Genomic DNA, 22,246 nt, shown 5'->3' on the forward strand with positions numbered 1-22,246 from the left:
TTTAATTCATATTTATAGTGTATTTTGAATACCTTACGCGCATATTTCGAGTGCGGCCAAAATAATACAGAATAAATACAAAATGAATATTCGTATTCAATATATTTCAACTTCGTTTGAAGTACGGTCTCTTTTTGCTAAGGGTGCCTACCACAATCTACCGTCATGAACAGCCTTCGAGACAGGGGAGACAACCCTTTCTACTGTCTTGGCGAATCCGGTATCTCGGTGTGTCTGCGGCAACCGTCTCCTTCGCCACAGCATGAAAGAACAACAGCGGAAACAGTGATTCGCATGCGTCTCTCAGATATGATCTGTTCATGCCATAAAAGAGGGATGGTGCCGTATCAGCTCGCAGTGTAATGCAAATGAGCGGCGTAGAGTGCAGTCTCCAAGTGAAGTATTTTCTCCATCTCTCCTTTTGCTCCTTGTCTCAAGCACCCAGACTTTTCGCGTTTGTTTTACATCCCCTTTTTTATACGAAAAGTAGCGCACAACCCCTGCTGTGCCGTCATCGCGCGACGCAGCAGAGGCTGTTTGCACCATCTCTCCACGGGGCGCGGTGCCAGCGGGGCCAAGATGCGCTCCGATAGCGAACCGAAACTTAAAAACCCATCAACTTGTACGGTTTTTCAGAATGCCGTAAAATGATTCGCGTGCCTTCTATCGTTCTGCAATTTGTTGATTTAGTAATTTTTGATGATGCTGAGCAATTTTCTAATTGGAATTATGCCCTTAAACACAATATTAAAAAAGTTAATTACGCCAAATGATTAACAACTGAATTATCCCGGACTTTAATAATTTTCATATATAGGCCCCTGGCCCAAGACCAAAACGACACAAGCCTTTTTTGTTGCGAAACATAGTTTACGCCATACCAAATTTGTCCACCTTTGGTGAAACACACTGTATATGGCCATATACGATAACATAAGGAGTCAAATATGGTTATATACCGCCATATATGGGACCAAATACGGCCAGATATTTCCATATAAGTTGGAAAATACTGCCGGCCATATAAGTGCGTAAATACGGCCATGCAGTGCCATATACGCGTGGAAATACGGCCATACATCGCTGTATAAAAGTTCAAGTACTGCCACACATAGCCCGTTCAGGACATATATGGGTAAAAATACATCCCCTGATAATCATATATGGACCGTTTCGGTCGTGCAAGCAAAAAGTCATATGTGCTCGCGAAGACACTAGTTGATTTATCTATATTGCACGAGTTTCATGTAATTGGTTAACTATTGTTAACATCCTTGAAGTGAAGTTATTCCAGATATTTGGACCAATTAATCAATGGCACATTTCGAAGATTGAAAGACAAATTAAATTTGGTTGTATGTTTGACGTGGGACAATATGACGAAGTGCATAAGATCGAAACGCGAGTTAATCAAATAATGGTTTTCAGATCGCAGCTCTTAGTCGCCCGTTTCCGCGTTAAGCCGTGTCGGCGTCGCCGTTGGCATCGGGCTAACCGCCCCGCTAAATTTGGCGGGAAATTATATTGGTGTTTATGTCAGGTGCCGCCAAGTTTCCCGCTAAATCTAGGATTGAAACTAATTTTGTTCATGTTTTGCCGCTAAAGTTAGCGGGGAAACATGAACCGTTAGCTTACTGATAATGCAAGACGTTACTTCGCCATGCGAATCCTATTCAGTTCGAACGGCTGTGAAGCCGTTGCGCCCGGAGTACCCTACGCTGCGTAGGGTACTCCAGGCGCAACGGCTTCTTTCTAAAACCGTTCGCGCAGCATCGCAACATTCTGTTTGCGAGCGTCGGCGATTCATCCTGTGTTGAAAGTCGGAAGATGTGCTGTCCGTGCTGTCGTTTATCTGTAACTCTTTCGTACAAATATTTTGAATATTAAAAATCGCAAACCTAGCAGTGTACACATAGTTTTAAAATGATTGGTAAGTCTATAATATATATATATATATAAATATATATATATATATATATATATATATATATATATATATATATATATATATATGTATCTATCATGCACAAAAAAAGTCGCGCTTAGTTTTTCATTTAAAAGTATAATTTGGGTTATCCGGCATAAAACAAAATATCTTCAAAGTTGCATCGTGTTCTGTCACTTTTGGGCTGGACAGCTTCTTTTGAAGTCAAAAGCTGGACTTCATAGATCTGTCCTGTTCACTCGGTATTGAGAGCAGGGTAGACACTATGCGTGTCTTAGGCCAATCGTGTCTTAGATTAGGGTCACGTGACTACAATCTAGAAGCTGGTGATAAGGCAGAAAACGGCACCTGCCTCAAGCCCAAGGTCACACAAACCTTGGGTACAAGTGACAATTCCTCTCCTTTTAATCATTGTTGGAATGCCCCAGAAGATAAGCCTTCTGTGTGTACACTCCCGTTTTAGACTTTCATTTTCTCTCTCTCCCTAAGCTGAAAGCGTGGTACAAGGTGCGTCAGCCGGAGACCTTTTGTCGATTGATTCCGCTCTCTGTGCGCGGGAAATGGCAGAAGCGTGGTCGCGTGGTGTGGCGGATGACGCATTAGCCATTGGCAATCTCGGAATGCCTGCTTGCGGACCTAGTTTGACATGTGGTGCGTCCTGCGTGGCTGCTGCGGATTCTGATTCTGTAGAAAATGCTATCTCGTTCGACAAGTCCTACCCGCATATCGGCAACAAGCGGTTTCTGCAATGAAGTTCAAGACTTCTTTGTGGTGCATTTAGTGTTTGGTTGCACAAATGACAGCTTGTGCTACGTCGTGTTGAATCTTCACGGACACCTCGTTTTTGGTTTTTTTTTTTTGTTTGAGTGGTTGTTCTGACGTGCCCGTGTCGACATATATCTCGGTTACACCTTTCAAGTCCGGTACCGTCAACGTAAGTGCGCTGCAACCTACATCGCGACAATTGATCGTTTGCCTACAGGTACTCTTCCAGATTACCTCTAAAATTAGGCCATGTCTATGTCCTGGAAGCCAGTAGAATATTTTTCCCGAAATTATACCAGCAGTCACCTGCCATTGGCCGTCTGAAATCATGTCACAACTGCAGGTAGAATAGTGAAATTTTTATTCTCCCTGCGTTTCGTGATAATACGTTCCTCGGCCCACCTTTTCGTGGATACACGTTTCATGGACACATGTTTCGTCGACATTAACGTTTCATCGACATTCGTTACGCGAATGTCGATAATCCTGCCTTTCCTGGGAACTATGTTGAGCAAAATCAGGAGTGGTGCAAAGCGCAGCTCATGTAAAAAATTAATAAATGTCGCTACATGCTCAATATCCAATTGGTATTTTTCTTATTCAGATAAAAAGTCACTTTTGACAGATATTGGCAGAAAACAACAATATATGTAAAGGTTGCCTAATTTGATTCGGACATATCTGGCCCTATATGGGAGGCAGATATACCCCTATTTGGCGGACCCAGATATGGATATAGAAAAAAGAGGGCATATCTCGCCAGATATGCCTTATATAAGCTGATATGCTTTACATGGCCAGATGTGCCCACTTTTTTCAGATAACATATCTGTTTTTTATGTCCAGATATGCCAATTTTGTAAGGGATCTCTGAAAAAGCCCCCGCCCCAAGACCTGACCCGTAAATTTTCTTGATTCATGCGGGGCTATATTTATTTCGTTTTGTTCCTAAATACCTTATGGTGTGAACCTATGCTCGGCGTATACTCTTATATGCTACATGGTCAAGGCTACCATAGCTTCCTCAGTTCCCCAACACGTCACCTTTGCACGAGAGCCAGTAAGAATGAGATGCCAAACGGAGCCACGTGAATATAAGATGGTGTAATTGGTTAGACATCTCAAGAACAGTTAGCGTGAAAGACAAAGGCCAAGTAGAAGAATGTACAGGACAAGCACTTGTCGTATGCAGACTTCTAAGTGTCCTTTGTCTTTCATGCCAACAGCACTTGCGAACCTACCTGCTTTAGCAGAAGTGCGGAGATGCAGCAACGTGGAAGCTGCGCCCTTGACAACGTTACGCAAAATTGTTAATGCTAAGAATATTTTGATCTGTTTTTTTTTTTACAATAATCGCAGGTGTATTTTCATTTCCTTTTTTGTTTTTAAACAAATAGCTGAGGTTTAGAGACTCGACCACTGGGAGGATAAGTTACACTCAAATAATTCGATCAGATAGGTCACGATATTTCTGCCAATCCTGGACGGTCAATTGCGGCATCCAAAGCATACGCTGTGGCATCCCGTCGTTTACATTATACTTTCTTCGGTAATTTTTATGTTTATTATCGTGCAGTCCAGCGTGGGACGTGTGCGTGATGTCGAGAAATTTTACAAGCTAGCATGCATTAAACACACTAATGTCGTGATGCTGATCAGAATAAACCTACCTTTCTGCCAAGCTCGGCACAAGCAAGGCCGCATAAGCGAAAGGCAGCCCAACGAGCCAGGAGGCGATGCATGATTCCTCCAGCCTGTTGGTATAAAGCAACAACATTTCACTTCAAGAATTGTAAGACAAATTAACGTTACAATAAAAACTATCCTCACTCAGCTCCTTTTGACAGCATTTATGTGCATCGCTGTAAACGTATAAAACCTGGTCTAGCTTATTAAAAAAAAGTATCAAAACAATTAGAGACATTTAATATTCCATGTAACGCTGAATTAGAGTGCAGCTCTCGAGGAGGAAAAGGAGAGAAGGGTACTAAAGGGAGGGTATACCCCTCCTCCTCACCTCATCCTCCCTGCTAGTCCTCCTCCCCTCCTCCCTCCTCTACCTGCTACTCGTCCTCCTCCTCCTCCTTCACCTCCTCCTGCCGTCATCCTTCGAGCTCCTCCCCTCCTCTCCTCCTTCCCGTCCCCCTCATCCCTCCTCCTCCCCTTTTTCCCCTCCCCCCTCTCCTCCTCCCCTCCCCTCCCGCCTCAAATCCCTCCTCCTCCTTCCCTTTCCCCGTCCTCCTCCCCCTCCTTCTGCCCCCTCCCTCGTCCTCCTCCCTCCACCTCCCCGCGCGTTGCATCATGGGAAATGTCCCATAATGCACCGCGCGGTTACGAAGACAGTGACGCAGACGCCGACGGCGTCGCCGTCGTAATTGTTATTTAGCCGGAAATGGGCGCCTAAGAGCTGCGCTCAAAAATTGTTTTCTAGAAGGTGCATTGTACCAAAAATTGGCGGATAGATGATTTATAACTACTGTTTTAAATATCCGAAGAAAAAAAAATCTCGCAGAAGTAAGAGGGTGTACAGAAAAAAAAAGAACAAATTTTTATGAATTTATTATGTATAAACTTTTATTCCAAGAATAAAATGCCGCGAGGAGGCCCTAGAGGGACTGATATAACGGAAGCAGAAAGAGGAAGAAAACGAAGGATTTATGATCTGGCAATCGCTTCCTTTATGCGCTAGTAAATAAGCCTTTACGTTTATGCGATTTTACTTTAAGGGTAATTTTTTTTATCTTAGCATGAATCAAATGCAGCATGGAGCAGTACGTGGTTGTTAAACTAGGACCAAGCTTTTATATTGGCTTTTCATACAGTTTAATTGGTTTCAGCGCAATCACTCCATGCGGTTTATTTTTATTTTGCGATTAGTGGTTTCAGAGGAAACAAACATTTGCAGGAAAAACTGTCACAAAGGTTTTCAACAAGATTGCACCATGCGTCAACTCTGCTCTCACCTCGTACAGCTTACTGGATGCGATACTTGTTCATCAATCTGCTATTTCTAAGAGCGCATAAAAGAAACATGAAATATTAACGCATCGAAATTCGGTCATTCTTAGCTGAGCTCAGATGGAGTGATATATTTCAGGTGGCCTGGCGCGTTCACCGCTCGGAAATGAGGTATATAATTTGTACGGATAAAATCGAGGTTCACAACCACTTCCATTAATAGTAAATATATATATATATATATATATATATATATATATATATACCGGGTGTTTCTGCGAAGACTTTCAAAAATCCTGAAAATTAGGGCGTTGGAAAAAAGAAGAAACTGTCTTCGGGAACAAACTACCAGCCACGGCGGACGTCAGGGATGGCCAAAAACATACTAATTAGCCAGCTAATTAGTTAAATTTTGTTAATTAACTTTTTAATTAGGGGAAATAGACATATGGTTCCAATTAGAAAGTTGCTGAGCGTTATTGAAAACCACTAAATCAGTCGTTTTCAGAAAGACTTTGAGCGCGTGAGAAGCGTAGTAGTGCACTAAAGTTACCGCTCTTTGAGCAGGTACAAAGCTAGCGGTTGCGATAAGGCGCCCGCGCGATTTTTCCGTCTCTTATCTAGCCCCAGCCTTGCACCTGCTCCACGAGTGGTAACTTTAGTACAATACTACGCTTCTCAGGCGCCGAAAGCCTTTTTGAAAATGACTAATTTAGTGGTTTTCGATAACGCTCAGCAACTTTCTAATTAGAACCATATGTCTATTTCCACTAATTAAAAAGTTAATTAACAAATTTTAATTAATTAGTTGGCTAATTACTACGTTTTTGGCAATTCCTCACGTCCGCCGTGGCTGGTAGTTTGTTCCCGAAGAAAGTTTTGTTTTTTTGACGCTTTAATTTTTAGGATTTTTGAAAGCCTTCGCAGAAACACCCGGTATATATATATATATATATATATATATATATATATATATATATATATATATATATATATATATATATATATATATATATATATACATACATGAGTAATTGCAAAGCATACCGATATCGTGCCCTCGATCATGCAAAAAAAATAATGTTTAAATATTTTTTTTTCTATACTGCAGCATGGTTTTGATAACTGATGGATACATTCTTACACTTATAGTTTACTTCATGTTTTAACAGTGCGCTTCGCGCGTCAAAAAGTTCAAACAGTAGATATGTAAAACGTAAAGTACGTATTTAATATACTCTTTGTAAACTGTTTTGTGTGTACTTTTTAGTATTTCTAAAGGCTGTTAAACATTTTACATTTTTTTTTAGTAATTTAGAAAATAAACACATTGAAGTTGACATAGGTTATATAAATACAATACAATTGTTTTATTTAAGGTACAATCAAAAGGTGCCGAGACCAGTTTTGTAGCCTAAAAGGAAAGAGAAAAGCACGGTGAAGCGCTCACAGCTGTTAAAGAGTTAGTGAACCGAAATTCCGAGTTCACAAAACAAGGCTCGACTGATAGGCGGTACGCTGCAAAACACAAAAATGTCACGCATACGGCGATATCTCTAACAGATCGTGCTTATTTTTGGTAAAGTGCACGATTGAACGCGGCCGACGAGGCAAACGAGACAAGACACGTTAGGATTCTCATTCCCTCTCCCCTTCGCCGCGTCCCGTCGAGCTGGCGAACCGTAGCGAGGAGGAGAGAAGCGACGCCGCTTTCCCTCAATCTCAACTGCTCCAGGAGGAGAATGACGTCATAGCCCTCACTTGATTTTGCCCTTCGTTTCCAAAAGTACGGTCATCCGTTTGAGATATCGATGTATGGCTCATGTTTTGTAGTGTCCCGTTCTACGCTTCTACGCCCTATTTTGCGAAATCGAAATTTCGGTTCAGTATCCATTTAAAGGCAGGGACCTTCATATGTCATTATGCCAAAGGGTGTTTTTTTCTAAGAACATTTGGAAGTGCGCAGCACGAGACATTGTGACCCCGTGCTCGAGCATGTTGCGAATTTCAGCATGGACTGCGATTCTTCAACTTTGGGGGCATTTTAACGGTGTATTCTTTTTTTTTTTTAATTCGTGTACTTCGGTGTCTATGTTCAGTGCAAAGCAAAAAATAGGGTTTAATCGGGGCTTTTGTCATAAAACAACTGCATTTCTATAAATTTGCTCCACTAAACAACGCCCCTTCTCCGGTGTCTTCTTTTTTTCCGGTCCATTGAACTCACACCCGTGATCCAAACGCTTGAAAACGTTCTCCCTGTACGGAGAACAAAAGTGAAGGGACGGGGCTCTCGTAAAGAAGCAAGCTCAAGGACAGTTAATGCAAATTGTGCTTAATTTCACAAAAAAAAAAAAAACAACATATAATACTTTTTTTTTTTAGACAAAGTAATTTTTCTTTGGATGGGCAGCTCCGAATGGGTGTTTTTCGGTTTTCCCCGGTTCGGAAGAAGTCACTTCGGGAGTTATTTATAAGAGTTTAAAGGAACGTACTGGAATCACGGAACCCTGTAATTATAACGACCTAAGGAGCGCGACCAAATCGCGTAGAAATAAATAAATACCTTAACATAAAAGTAAATATTGGCCACATCAAGGAGCAGCCAAAGCGTACATCTACTTTCGATATACTCAAGAATAATTCGCCTCATAGACGCCTCGAGGATAGTGAGCCCAATATCCGAAAGACTCAACTAAGATTCGTCTCGGGCAGCCACGATTTACAATGTTCTCGTTCCGTGGATGGTATGGCGCTTTTTGTTGTTCTACTTTACCCATGCAATGAGGCTTCACTTTTCGGTTATGTGAAGTGTGCGTGGAAAAATATGCGAATCCGGAAATATTTTAGTCATAGGACGGAATGTCTCCATCCTGCTAAGCAATAGAAGTCGCCATCATCAGCAAGACGTCATTATCAGGCCAGGTAGGCTGTTAAGCGGAGCAAGGTCAGTGAGTCATAAGTTCAGTTCAGAAATATAATGCTCTAGAAATTAGCTCGGTTACACTTCGATGGTGAAACACGTTTATTGTGTTTTTCTTCAAAAGTGTCTACATTGTCTACAGCAGCCGCGCGACTACGAGTCTATGGGATCGCGGCTAAATGAAATCGTTTATATTCACCGTGTACCTATTTCCGGCGAGGACTAAATACGATTAATTTCTTTTAATTTCGCAGTAAGTCTAACAACAGCTTTAGTCATTAGGACGGAGTAGAAAACGAGCGAAAGCGAAGTTATCCTGCAATGATTAATTTCAAACGCAAAACAAAAACGATAACGTTTTTTTTTTCGAATATTATTTAAAAAACAACCAAACAAGAAAATAGAAGTTTAACATTGCCGCTTACCCCTTTATTTTCACATTCCTTAGACGTGCTCGGGCACACTTCGAGAGGTCGTCTTGAGTTTGCTCTTCAAGTGCTTCTTCCCTGCGTAATTACAAAAAAAAAAAAAAAAAATATATATATATATATATATATATATATATATATATATACATTTTTTGTATTCATATAACTTCTGCACTGCATTTGTGTTTTGTGTTTTTATATAATAAAGGCAGTGGTTTAACATTCGGTGCCTTGGAGCATTAGAACTTCGGTGTTAGTATAGTGCAAATTTCTTCCTAAATCATGAAGGGATTTCTCTCCGAGTTTAGACCTGGGAAGCAGGTCACCACAATTACTTTCTCTCTTTTAAGCGTCCATGCGTTATATGAATGTGTGCGATAATTTTCTTTCGTTAATGATGGTGCTTTATAATATAAGCGTAATGAAAATAAAACTGCTCTATTGGCTTTTTAAGTGCAAAAAGAATCCCCTTGCTTCAGTCTTTCTTCCTGTGCCCGTAAACGTACGGTAAATGCAAACAAAAGTTTCCGAGTAAAATATAGCGCTAGCAGAAATGTTGCCACGTTTTCGCCGTCTAACTGTGTATTTCTATGTAAAATCAAATCTTTTTAATTTAAAATATTTCTCCCCCTTGGTTTCAAATTTGCCAAATACCCCATGCCTATACATTGCATTTTTCCTCCTGACTGCACTAAATGATGAAATAACTTAATGTTAATTGGAGGAAGGTTGCGTCGGTTCCATAAAACGGTTAATTTTAAGCTCCATAAGCGAACCGTGTTTTTTGGCGTCGTAAATAGACTGCATGCAGAAAACCCAAAGTACATTAGAATGTGACTCTAGCTGTTGGGATGGAACGCGAATGTTTACAAACATGATGTTAACTGGATGGAAATATAATTAAGAATGAACACATTTCTCACGATGAAGTTCCGTTATGAGCCGACGTCTATCTGAGCGTAATATTGTCAAAGCAAGGGCTGATTTTCGGGCACGTGCGTGGAGTTTATATTAGTAAAAAATGCTTGTCAGCAGACAAGCGACTAGTGATTCGCTGTAATAGACACAGGCGCCGACCATGTCACTTCTTGTCTTGAAGATATTAGATTTTGATGGACGTTAGCTGATAGCGAAACTTGATCTTTTTCAATTATATTTTGATCCAAGTAACGTCATATTCTCAAAATTTCGCTTTCCATCTCAACCACTAGCGTCACATCCTCACAAAGTTTGAAATTTCTGCTATACATAGCTTTCTTACGCGGGCCCTAAACACTGTTGTCCTTTTTCTAAACTCCCGGTATTTTAATTTGACACTGGTCTTTGGGGTTTCAGACAAAAAAAAATTAGTGTATAACGTGTCCCTTTCTTCATAGCAATAATCACAAAGATAGTTCTTCCTGCTATTCGTGCCGGTTTACAAATACAGCGCAGCGCTTTATTTTCACTAGAGAGAGCGCTCATGCAGCGCCGACTTGAACATGAGTTAGCTCTGGCTTAGCGTTGAATCACTGATATATAGGGTTCTTCGTTTTCGGGTAGACCCCGATATTAGCCGCTTTTGCACACCGAACAGTGTTTATCAGAATAGGGTTAATCCCGACTTCTCCCCGAATACCGGTCTTGAAACAATTGAATTTATGGAAAATTTCAGAACTGCTTCTTCCGTCACTCGTTTGATGGTAGCAAACTTCTTTGATTTCCGTTACCTCTGTATATATTTGCTTCAGAATGAGTAAGAAGGCCAAAATATACTATAAGGTCGAGCAGCATTGCTATATGATATTCTTTGTGCACTTTTTTTTGTTCGTGTTAATAACACATTTCAGGTACTTGCCCTTTATAAACAAGACACGAGCAAACCCAATTTCTGAATAGCTTAAAAAAGACCCAATTTTTCCCCGATTATCAGCCTGAAAAATAGCGCCCGATTTTTACCCCTGATTTTTGAAAAATATAAAGCCCGAAAACAAAGAACAACGAAGCCAGCGCTGCACCAGCAAGATCTGTTCTATTTCAAACGCAGAATAAAATTTGCGTAGCGCTCTGTTGTATATGTGGAAAGGCCCTTGGTGCAAATTTTTATGGACATATTCAGGTAATGTAATTATCTACTCATAATATTTAATATCCAATTTATCTTGTGATTCTATGCAATTGTAGTAAATATCATATTTTGCAGAGCAAAACATGGCAATATGACAATCACAATTGAACAAAAGTTGTAAAGAAATGTGGACTTACCGCGGTAATAGGAGAGTCAGGTAAATGTAGGTCCAGCAAATGGTACATGGCACAAGCGCGACCGGAATCGACACGGCCATCCAGCTCCACCAGTGGAGGGGGCACTTGTCCTCAAAGCTGTTCAAATAGTGCAAAGAGCTCGAGGATGCATAAGAAAAAAGGTGCATAGGAGTAATGTCTAAGACTGCATGGTCGCCGGCTCATTGCCACAAGTCATGTATTATAATAATAAAAAGCGGTGAGGAGACAACGCTAACCAAAACTATAGAGCAAAACACAATTCACTCTATCCAGATACAAGGTAAGAATGTGCCAGAAGCTAAACCTTTAGAGCGACCTTTTGCCTTTGGTAATATCACACGGAAGTGTTCCAAAATACGTATTTAGTGCATCAGAAGGCAAGGGGGAGAGAGGGAGAGGCGGACGTAGCGATAATCATGAGGGAACCTTAAGAACGTGCAGAAAAACGCAAAATTACGAGGCAGCCATGCTCCTGCCAGGGTTTGCTGATACTCGCAAAATAGCCTGGAAAATGCTACTTTTAAAAATTTTCGAAATCTATGTAAATCTCACCAATAAATACTTTCTAAAATTCAGTAAAATCTAGTGGTTTGAATATTTTATTTATTTATTTATAAAAACCTTTCGTGTTAACATTAAACTCGAAAAATTTGACAGAGTTTAGGACGTGGAAGCGTGAATAGGAACACATATGCACGTCAATGTTCGTTCAGCAACATAGATAAATAGTGAGAAACTTCAAGTGCATTATATATTTGTGTAGTTGGTGCCGATATCCGTGGTGTTTACATCACAACATTCATTTGCAATCACAGGCAAAATTTTTATCATACTCTGTCATCGCCAAGAAGAAGTCGTAAGCATATTCATCAAAGATAATGCTGCAATTCTAGTGCTGTTGAATTGGCGGTTTTCCTTCAATGAAAAACCACGTCGCTCGCAGTAGAACTTACCACTTGAGATTCTTCATGAGAGAATTTTGAGTGGGCACTGTCACAACGTGGATCAGGTTTCCGAAGATGGCCGTGAATGCAGTGCCAACAATAAAGGCTGGTCTCAGATTCAGGCAAAGCCTGCGTGAACAGAAAATACTTCTGACTCTTTTGGGTCGTTAAGGTTCAAATATATATTGCCATGACTTGAGGATTTCAACAGAGGTAAAAGAAGCAGTCAGCAATACCCCATAGCAAACTAAAAGACAAAATTGATTGCTCAATGGAAGACACTACCCCAGAGGGCGAAAATTTCAACTGTTTGTTTGAATTGCGTGAAACTTGTAGGACATATTCAACACTTTCAAAGAGATTGTCATGCCAAAGTTAAAGTTTATAACTTAACCCCTCAAAGAGTTACATAATTGCACATCAAATAAACTCTGCGTCACCCCCGAAAGCTATCGTTTTAAAAGCAATAACTGCAATAGCCGCGTTTTCTGTGGAAAATATACCATACAACACCTACGTATGTCATTCAGCTGCAGAGAAAATATAAAGAAATAGCACAATGTTGTATAAAAATAAGAATAAAACACTTTTTTTTGTTTTTTATGCATGTCGATTTGCGATACTGCACCTTTTCATAACAAAATAGCATAGGCACGCTGAAAGTAGGTTCGCCGTTGCATTCATTAGAGCATTTAACTGTAAAAATGCCATTAACTGGCTCAACACATTAATTTATTAAAAAATGAAAGTTTTCTTGAACCAAACTGAAATAAGCGTGTTTTAAAGTACAGAAAGCTGCACTTTTAAGTGGCGCCGGCATTTCGGAAATAATGTATTCGAAAACAAGTACTTTACTCCTCTCCTGGTTGCGTAGATAAACTCCTCTCCCAGTTGCGTGGAACTTTGTGCCGGCGACTCGATCCAGAGCTATTCTTTATGGGAGAGGAGAAGGTTCTCTGGCGATGGTCGTGTAGTTACGTCGGACTTGACAATGGCCGAGTCGTCTTAGCTTTTGCGCACCTCGTACAAGTATGGGTGATGTCTGCCCCCACATGCCATTCACGCCCCCTGTGCTCTCATATCGCTGTCTTTGGAATGCCCTCCTTTTGTTTTTTTTTTATTTTTTTTGTAAGCTAAGGGCTAAATGACTTTAGTCTCTGCAGGATGGCAGATCATGCCCCTTTCAAAACTTATCATTCGTGATTGTTTCCGTTTAATGGGAAGTGCAACGTTTCATCAGAGTGACCAAGTCCATCACTGCCCTTTGCACCAAGTTTAATAAAATTTTCCATTTAGCAATGTTTTTGTCCAATCGTGTTTTCTTATTTATCTTGAAGTGCGTGCAACAAGGGTTGATTCAGCTCGAGCTCCTAGCCTTGGCTAATACTTTGACGCCATTTATCGCACAGATATCATCCACTAAGTGTCTAGGCAGGTCACGCGCTGGCCAACTCAATGCAACAAATGATGTCTTAATCCTGACGCAGAGATACGTGTAGGCACCCTACCCCCTTCCAGGCAGGTTTGCTTCTAGAAGCAGTGTTTCACCCCGTACCAGAGCCTAAGTTCCGTGACCATAAGCGTATTGAACAACTCTGGTAAAATTAAAACTTCCTCGTACAAATCAAATGCCTCTTTCTCTAGTCGACAATAAAGAAGAAAAACTGTAAGGATTTTAATGTTTTTTGACCCTGCAAGACGCTGAAAAGTTCGATTCCATTTACGGGTTTTGTAGATCTGCATATTGGCCCCTATACAGACCTGTAGCAGTGTTCGAAGCCATGTGCAAGGAATTTATTTTCTTGCTGCTTTCTAACACGAGGGCCTCAGGCCATGTTTTAATCGGATCTTACTGCTTATGTTTTTCATGCCGGTACTTAAATCATTAGATGCCTCTACAAGTTTACTATAAAAGATAATCTGCCGAAACGCCTACCCTACGGACAAACACCCCATGCACACATATGACCCATATCCCACAAAGAAAACTACATAAAAAACAATTAAAAATGAAGTATAATTATCAGTGTACTTCACAGTCTATCCCATGTTTTACCTGTATTGTCGGGCCCGCAGCTGGCCAAGTAGGCAGCACCTCCGCTGCCTAGCGTGGTTGTCGTGCTTGCCTCCCACGCGAAAAGCCGAGGTTTAATGCCTGGCCGCGGATACACCTTTTTGTTGTTTCTGTAATTTCGCGTTCTGGTAAATTCCAGAACTCTGTTGGGCTTATTCGAGAGTAGAATGCTCTACGCGTTAAACCTACGCCGATTGTTTCATAAGCCCACAAGTCTACATATATCTCCTCGTGGCGATTGGGGTCAGTTTCGCCCCAGCGCTCGATCCTGCTGTATCACCGACATCGACGCCTGCGACGCTAAGCTCCTTCTATTTGTTTTTGGGTACAATTGTTCGCCCCATTAAACGTTCAGTTTCTTCAGTTATTCTCCGCCTCATCCTTTGTCATTCGTGACAATATTATGATACATAAAACTAACATAGCATTGTCGATGCATTGTGCCACGCCTATTTACAAAAAAAAAATTACTATTTGGTAAATCATATTGAAGACAGGCGGAAGAAATAACTCCACGGAAGGGCTATCTGGCAAATAGAGTACTGCAGTCAAACATGAGAACACATAAATTAAGAAGCCTGTTGTGTATTGAGAAAAAAATGGATATAAGATGTCATTCGGTTCTTTCCCATGGCATGACGAAGTATTGTTGTTCGAATAGGTGCATATTGATTTTTAATTCGGGTAAGCTTCAAATGGTACATTCGAACGATATATTGCAAAATATTAAATTTATTAAAAAATACTAAAAAGAAAACAAATGGAGTTGAGGGACACTTACGCTCGCACTTTTTGAGCTTCTGACAATGAGCTCTGCAGTTCATACCCGGAGTTCACTGAAAAGAAAAGAAAAAATGCAAAAATAAAAATATCACTTTTGGCACCTTACATTCGCAAGAAAAACATTTAGACGATAAGGGCATTGCGTGAGTATCTATGCCACGGTCTATGGAAGCGACACTAAAAATAAACTAAGAAACACGCAAGTGAAGGTGACGTTAATTCACAAACGCTTTAGCACCGCAAGCGCATTTTTTGTATTTGTTTCGGTTGAAAATTAGGACGATAATAACTAGCTCCTTGTAGTGAACTATGTACATTTATTTACACCTGCCCAACTCCAAGCTACAAGCCCCACTTGGGGAGACGATTCTTACTCCTCCTGAGTCTGGGCCCAAGGCCCCCAAAATCTTCCCCCGTTCCTATCTTCAAAATTCAACCTTCCTTTTTCTCCTAGACAACCCGACCAATCAGTTCAAACGTGACTTCGTCACGTGACCGGGACTGTACCATTCACGGAAAAGGCATAGATTTACTACTTAAACCGACTGAATACCCAAAAGCCCCCAACCATGTCGCACCTCTCCTCAACTTCGAAGCGACAGAGGGACAGAGGGACAGAGGGACAGGGGGAAAACAGGAAGGAAAACGTCGGGGAGCCCCTGTGCTCTCCGTGACGATAGCGTCGATTCCCGGGGCACTCCCCGCGTCGCCCCCTGCCCCCGAAGGGCATACCGCTGCCGCTGGGGCGGCTAAAAAAAAAAATAAGAGATGTGAAAAAAAAAAAAAAAAAAAAAAAACTGCGCTTCTTAACTCAGTTTCTCCTCACCAAAACTGTTGTGGTGACACCTGCTGTAAGTTCAACATAAATTCTATCCCTGAATAGCGCACTGATAAATATTCAGACCGACCGCTTGGCCCAAAGTTAACCAAAAGCAGCAGACTCAACATTATGCTCTAAGGGTTCACCAAGATCTCATCCGCAAATGTCAACAAAATCAAACTGCACCGATAAAAAAAAAGAGAAAAGGTCATTACAATTACAAACCCCGAAACACTGAAACGACGAACTAACTACTGTCACAGGCAAAATGTCCGAACACACAAAAGAATAGGCGCACCAAAGGAAAACTTGTCATGAATGCTGTAATGTTTATAGCCAAACTGCCACCAACAATCGCACACAAGCTGGGCCCACTCCTGTGCATTCCAGGGTCCGGCAAAGTCAGTGTTGAGAGCTCTCAAAACTCCATGACATAATCATAATGCCCAAGTCATGCCTATCTAGCCTCAACAAGGCTTCAGCGTATTTAATAAGCGAACGATTTTCAGATCGTAGTTTTGCAAGGCCAACGACAACGCGTCAGTCGGGCCCTTGTGGGTGTAAATGGCTTACCGACACTCTGTTTACAAACAAGCCCGCGTTTGCCCACACCAGGTGTGGGCACTGCGCGTGCGCACAAACCGAACTCGGGAGGAGTGAAGCGTCTGCGCACGCGCAGTGCCGTCGACAGCGCCACCGCAGCTGCGTGACGTCAGGGCCGCGTGTTGAAAACGCCCTAAAAAAATGGGCGTTATTCCTAGCACGCCTAAAATAGGGTGTTTTTCCCTAACACCCTTAAAGGACGGCGTTATTCCGAACACCCTTAAATTAATCTATGATTTCACTGTACACCTTTTTATTAGGGTGTTATGACTCCGCAGTACGCCCTCTAAATTGGGTGTATCACCGCCAGAAAGGGAAATAAAAAAGGCGCGATTACCAATACCCATGAATCAGGGCGTAAAAATCCAAAACAGTGCACAAAAAAATGACTGCAAATGCCTGGTTCACGTCTTATTTTTTAATCAAGGTTTTAACAGATTCTACAAAATTCTCTATAGGCTATTGCAAGCAGGTCATCTGGTCGCAGCCATGTCTCTGCTTATGCGGGCGAGTGCGTGCAATTACAAGCGTGCCAAAGGGCAAAGCTACGTTCACGTGCACGTCATCAAAATTGGCGAAGGCAAGACTGAAAGATCTAGTTCTCTTTTATCCTCGCAATTCCGCCACGACCAAGACGCTTCTAAACCAGTGGCGTTCCGTGCGTGCAAGGTCATGAATAATTCAACCGAATATTGTTTCATAACCCCTTCAAATTGTACAACCGACGGTCTATAGTTGAATCTCCAACTGTACTTATCTTGTGACGTTTATGCTTTCTTGCATTGGTGACGTGGACAAAACTGGCAGGCTTGCAAAGACGGTACGACCGGGAGTTGCTTGAGACGTAAGCGGCAGTTCATGTTTGTAAACCGTAAAATGGACTATTGAAACGGAAGCAGGGAGGCTATGTTCGACAAATGTTTCGTTACTCCTAAAAATAAACGAAAGTGACGGAAGTGACGATATCGCGTTTGATTGGTTAGAGGTTGAAATGACGAAAGTCACCTATTTTCGCCGTTTGACCTTCTAACCAGTAAAACGCGATATCGTCGCTTCCGTTTCTTTTTAGGAGAAACGAAACATTTGTCGAACATAGCCCCCTTGGACTACTATCAGAAGCATGCCTCCAGAGTACTTACAAATGAAACCGCGATCTCATGTAATCCGTGATAGATGCATAATCCGATTCGGGCAGCACAAAACTATCTACAAACACAATGTCAAGGATGAAGGCGGTCGCTCACATTCAGCGGAAGTTTCGCGGTCGCCGATGAGCACCTTTCTGTCATGATAGATGCGTAATCCGATTCAGGCAGCACAAAACAACGCAAACACAATGCCGAGGTTGAAGGCGGTCGATCACATTCAACGGAAGTCACGCGGCCGCCGATGAGCAGCTCTTTGTCGAAACACGTCCAAGAAATACAGCACAATAATTCCATGGACTCCGATGAAATAAACGACCATTTCCGAAAAGTTGGCATGGATGTATTCCGGCCGTTCACGACGAAAAATCACGGCCGCGACTGAAACGCACGAAAAACAGGAATACACTGACGGGCGCCCCCCTTTTTGTAAACCGGACCTACGTGGCCCTACAACTCACCATAACTTGGCATACGGCAGACTACGGCCCCAGTAGCTCATCAGCGCGTCAGAGCGAGTCACGTGACAAATTTTTGTCCAAGCGTCCTTGTCCTACGGAGAGCGGTCACGTGTTTCGCGCCACCCCTCTGATTTGCTAGAAGCGGCCTTCGCACTCGCTCACAGCAACACGAAGACACAAAAGGTTTGGAGGCTTATCAGAAGACGAGGTCAAAGGGGGTTGGACAAAGCGGCTAATCTCCCTCTGCTGGCTTGTATTGCCACCTTCCCTGCCCAGGGAAGGTCGCGAAATCGGACTCGTCAGGACTAGGGAGCCTAGTCAGGTCTTGCTTTGCGTAGTACAATCTTGAGCGTCTCAAACTGCCACTCATGTAGACGCGCATCCTCTGGTGCAGACCGCGAGATCACAAAATAAATACGAAAAACAATCTTGAACGCCGTGGAAGACGCGGTTTCACGTGTACCAAAGAAAAACCGAAAAAAAAACGTCGGGAAGCTAGATATTTTGGAGTCATTACGCAGAGATAAGAGTCGCGTCCCTGGGGGTGTCCTTAATCCGACACTTTCCATTGTCTTGCGACATTGTTTCTTCAGAGCTACACTCCAAAATAAAGTCTCAGTGAAGGTGCTATAAGTAGTGCGAAACCCAGTCAGGTGAGTTCGTAATATCCGAAATGAGGGCACCACAGTTTGTTCGAGTCTTCAGCTTAAAAGGTCTTGCTCAGGTTAAAAGTAAGCGGATTCTATTTCGCTTAATCTTCCTTTGTTTTGTTTTTTAACGTCGGACTTTAGCCAGTCAAGAAATAGAAATACCTCGCCGGCATTGCCGATTCACGCAGGACACTCTTGACAGTCAACCAAAAACGGCGCCACGTACGGTATGTCAGGATAGCGTCGGCGCGACCCATCCCATTTTTCACAGATATATTGATCATAGAACGTGTGCAAAAAAGATTTGTTCGAATTGTTTTTGATAGATGGATTGGACGACGCGTGTATTATGACTATAAATGCTTACTGAATAGATTTTCGCTGAAGCTTTTATTACACAGAAGAACAGTCCTTGACTTGGTATTCCTGCATAAGATCATTAATGGTGCCATTGATTCTTCATGGGTTATTAGTAAAATCCACTTCCATGTTCCTTTCCGTGCGACGAGACAGCTCACCTGTTTTGATATTTGCTCACCATGCCGTCTGTCACCTCTTTCTCGTTTACAGACATTGTATAACAGCATTGTGCCACCTCAAGTTGACATCACCACACCCCTGCCTACATTTCGCTGTCAGTTGGACGAACTTTTCGTCACTTCATAGCGCGTCAGTGTATCTGCATATCTATTTCTTTTTAATGAGTAGGATTTTTGTTTAAGAGTTTTTATTGTACGAGTGGGTGTACCTAAGAGAAGGCCGCTCGGCCGTTTTAGGGCACCCGAAAAATAAAGATTATTATTATTATTATTATTATTATTATTATTATTATTATTATTATTATTATCGTGTCTTCTGCGCCTGTGGGAGGTAAGTGCACATCGCCGGTTCATTGCCGTTCACGAAGTAGTTGAAACCGTTTAAGCACTAGTAGGCTTTTTTTTTTTTTTTTTTTTTAAGATAGATTAGGCGTTTATGTCGTGGAGATGCGCCCACAGTACCTTAGGCAAATTTGTCATTTCCTTGAGGAACAAGGGCTCTTTTTATATCAGGGATTGGGAAGCGGCATGTTGATCCCGTATAAGAGAATTTCAGGAGGTTCCGCGGTTGGTCCCCAGCGGCGAGACTTTCAAGGTACGCTCTATGCACTGCGGGTCCTTCAATACAATCAAAACCTATAGCCAGAAGTTCTCCGAGTTTGAATTTGTCTACCTCTGAACGCCCCTTTATAAAATCTTAATATCTGTAACGCTACCAGTGTGTCATTCGTTCACGACGCTCGCTATGTCGGTCGATATAACGCTCGTTAATGACGATTTTCTCATAGGAAACGCCGCATAAAGCGCATTATGTGTTCAAAAAAGCTTTGCAGTATGTTCGGGATCCAGTTCGGGGTAGATACGATGAATGCAGTTTACTCCAGAAACGAAGGTAAATTTTACGTGAAAGAATAACTTACATTCTCTTGAGTAGAATGATGCAGCATCCAGTAGCAGTCTCGAGTCAGCAGAGGAGGACTGCATCTCTGCCGGCGTGAGGAAGATCTTACGTTCACTGACGCTTGTTTGTATTTGCTGATTAAGCGAAGCATCAAGAGCAGACGTGGGTGCCTCGCCGAGCTCGGTTCTATACCCAAGCAATGAAGAAGTGCACCGACTCGGAGGTCTCTCTTGGCACGCCAGACGCTCCGTTGCGTCGCTATGGCTTGACTTGTCGACAGGCGCCTTGGAAGAGGTTCTTGAGACAAGGCTGAGAGAAGCACGAGGCGACTCGGTAATCACAACCACTGTGGAGCTCTTCCCTAGGACGTCCTTTGCAGAGAGGAGCTCAGAGCGATGAATTCGATTCAGCGTCTGGGCTCCTGTTTTCAGCTCCAGAAATGCGCCTATAGCGTTGGCATCAGCGGCGCTCTTTGGGTCGTCCTTAAGGCTGGCTCGTACCTTCATGTAAGGGAGCTCTTCAGTCTCGCTGGTGCTTTTCCGGGACTCGTCACACGGAAACTTGTCTTGTAAAAGTTTGAAACTGCCACCTGCCGTCATTTGTCGCGCCCATCCGTTCAAGCTATCTAGATGTTTTCTTCGCTGGGGTACCAATGGCTGGTCGTCCTTGCTCGTTATAGACTCAACGGAGCTCCTCCTCGAGCTCATCGCGCGAGAGGAAGTTGCTGCGGAAGCGAGCGGTGAAAGGGACATACAGCGTGAAGGAAGCAGAGATGGTTTACGCATGCCCGAAGACATTGGAGGTGGCGTGTCCGACTTCGGCGAGGTGGCCCCGGACACTTGGAAGACAGACGCGTTCCTTTCGGCGGGACTCATCTTTGGGTCGTATTCGGCAAGGAATCGGGTAGAGCCCGCAGGTCCATGTTGAAGCGATCGCCGTACTCTGATGGAACCGCTTTTCAGGATGGACCAAGGTTGGCGGCTCTCTGGGTCCGATACGCTGGACCTAATCTTTCTGCTCGGAAGCCCGCAAACCAGTAGTTCTTTGCTTGGAACCTGTTTCGACAGGTGAAAGGAGGTTCTGCGGGTTTTCTGAAAACGAAGCATGAAAACAAATTCGTTTGCCTTGGCCATTTCATTTAAGGCAAGGAATCTGTGACCGCACTTTACTGTGTTTTTGTCGAGCAGCGCTTACCATCTGAATCTAGTGAATTCTGACCTCACGTCACGCTGTGGCGTTACATGACACTATAACGCCACGTTACACAATGGCATCACATATCACTGTGACGTCACGACACCATGACCTAACATAACGCTGTGATCTCACTCAACATTATGACGCTAAGCGTGCAGACAAACACAAAAAAAACGTTTCGTGTGTGACTCCTTAATGCAGCTATATCGTTAAAAAAATCAAGAGTGACTCGTCTTCCATATAGTGTAGAAGTGGCGCACTTTCACCTACCTGTTGTACTTGGACCGGGTCATTCCTGCCTTCTGGGTGCATTCTGTAATGCCGGACGAGGGAAGAGCACGTAGAGGCCGAGGCGTCAGTACGGCCAGTTGTCTCCGAAGTGTCGCCCATCACTGAAGCTCTGCGGACCCCCGTGGTACTACTATTTTGTGGGACTCGGCGACGTTTTTTCAAGGGCGTGTATTCCAGGTACATGTCAACCGAGACACTGCGAGGGGCGTGGGCAGGCCTAGGCTGATAAACACCAAGACACTCTTCCTCCACTGTAGCCACAAAACGCTCAATGACCACCGTGTAGAAGATGACAATGATGGAGCTGGGCACGAGGGTGCTCAGCAATAGCGCCGACAGCTGAAGCAGGAAGAACAAGGGTTGCATCCGCAGGGAATGTCGACCAATGGCGCGCAGGCAGAGACGCTGGAACACAGTGGTCTCGTCGCTAACAATGGCGATGATGAAGAGTAGTGATGACATCAACACCTTTTCCTGGAAAGCAAACAAAACCATGTGTGTTCATCTGAGCAAACACAATATATATTTTATCGTTAACATTTTCGAACGCTGCTAAC

At 42.8% G+C, this 22,246-nt stretch overlaps 2 protein-coding genes across 2 annotated transcripts in view; both read right to left on the reverse strand.

Moving 5' to 3' along the window:
- Positions 1–9,090, reverse strand: part of LOC115310859 (solute carrier family 13 member 2-like) — a 44,438-nt gene extending 35,348 nt beyond the window's left edge. Inside the window, exon 1 of the mRNA XM_042290381.1 lies at positions 9,014–9,090. The gene's annotated coding sequence lies outside the window, so the exon portion shown is untranslated. The remainder of the gene's footprint in view (positions 1–9,013) is intronic.
- Positions 9,091–11,256: 2,166 nt separating this feature from the next.
- LOC120843472 lies at positions 11,257–20,410 on the reverse strand. The gene is made up of 4 exons (XM_042290382.1): positions 20,221–20,410; positions 15,081–15,135; positions 12,235–12,354; positions 11,257–11,377 (listed from the first exon to the last, which is right to left on the reverse strand). The coding sequence occupies exons 1-4, from the start codon at positions 20,282–20,284 to the stop codon at positions 11,257–11,259; spliced, it is 360 nt and encodes a 119-aa protein (XP_042146316.1). The 5' UTR covers positions 20,285–20,410.
- Between the last annotated feature and the right edge of the window lie 1,836 nt (positions 20,411–22,246).

This window comes from Ixodes scapularis, unplaced genomic scaffold, assembly GCF_016920785.2.
Source record: "Ixodes scapularis isolate PalLabHiFi unplaced genomic scaffold, ASM1692078v2 PGA_scaffold1__304_contigs__length_218370807, whole genome shotgun sequence".
NCBI classification, from domain to species: Eukaryota; Metazoa; Arthropoda; class Arachnida; order Ixodida; family Ixodidae; genus Ixodes; species Ixodes scapularis.

What these genes read in the sequence shown, in the direction of transcription:
- LOC120843472 (XM_042290382.1), bottom strand. Translation starts at nt 20,284, where the DNA reads ATGCAGTCCTCCTCTGCTGACTCGAGACTGCTACTGGATGCTGCATCA. An exon ending in ATCATTCTACTCAAGAGAAT is followed by an intron (nt 15,136 to 20,220) that starts GTAAGTTATTCT and finishes TTTTCTTTTCAG; the next exon opens with TGAACTCCGGGTATGAACTG. An exon ending in GAAGCTCAAAAAGTGCGAGC is followed by an intron (nt 12,355 to 15,080) that starts GTAAGTGTCCCT and finishes CTGTTCACGCAG; the next exon opens with GCTTTGCCTGAATCTGAGAC.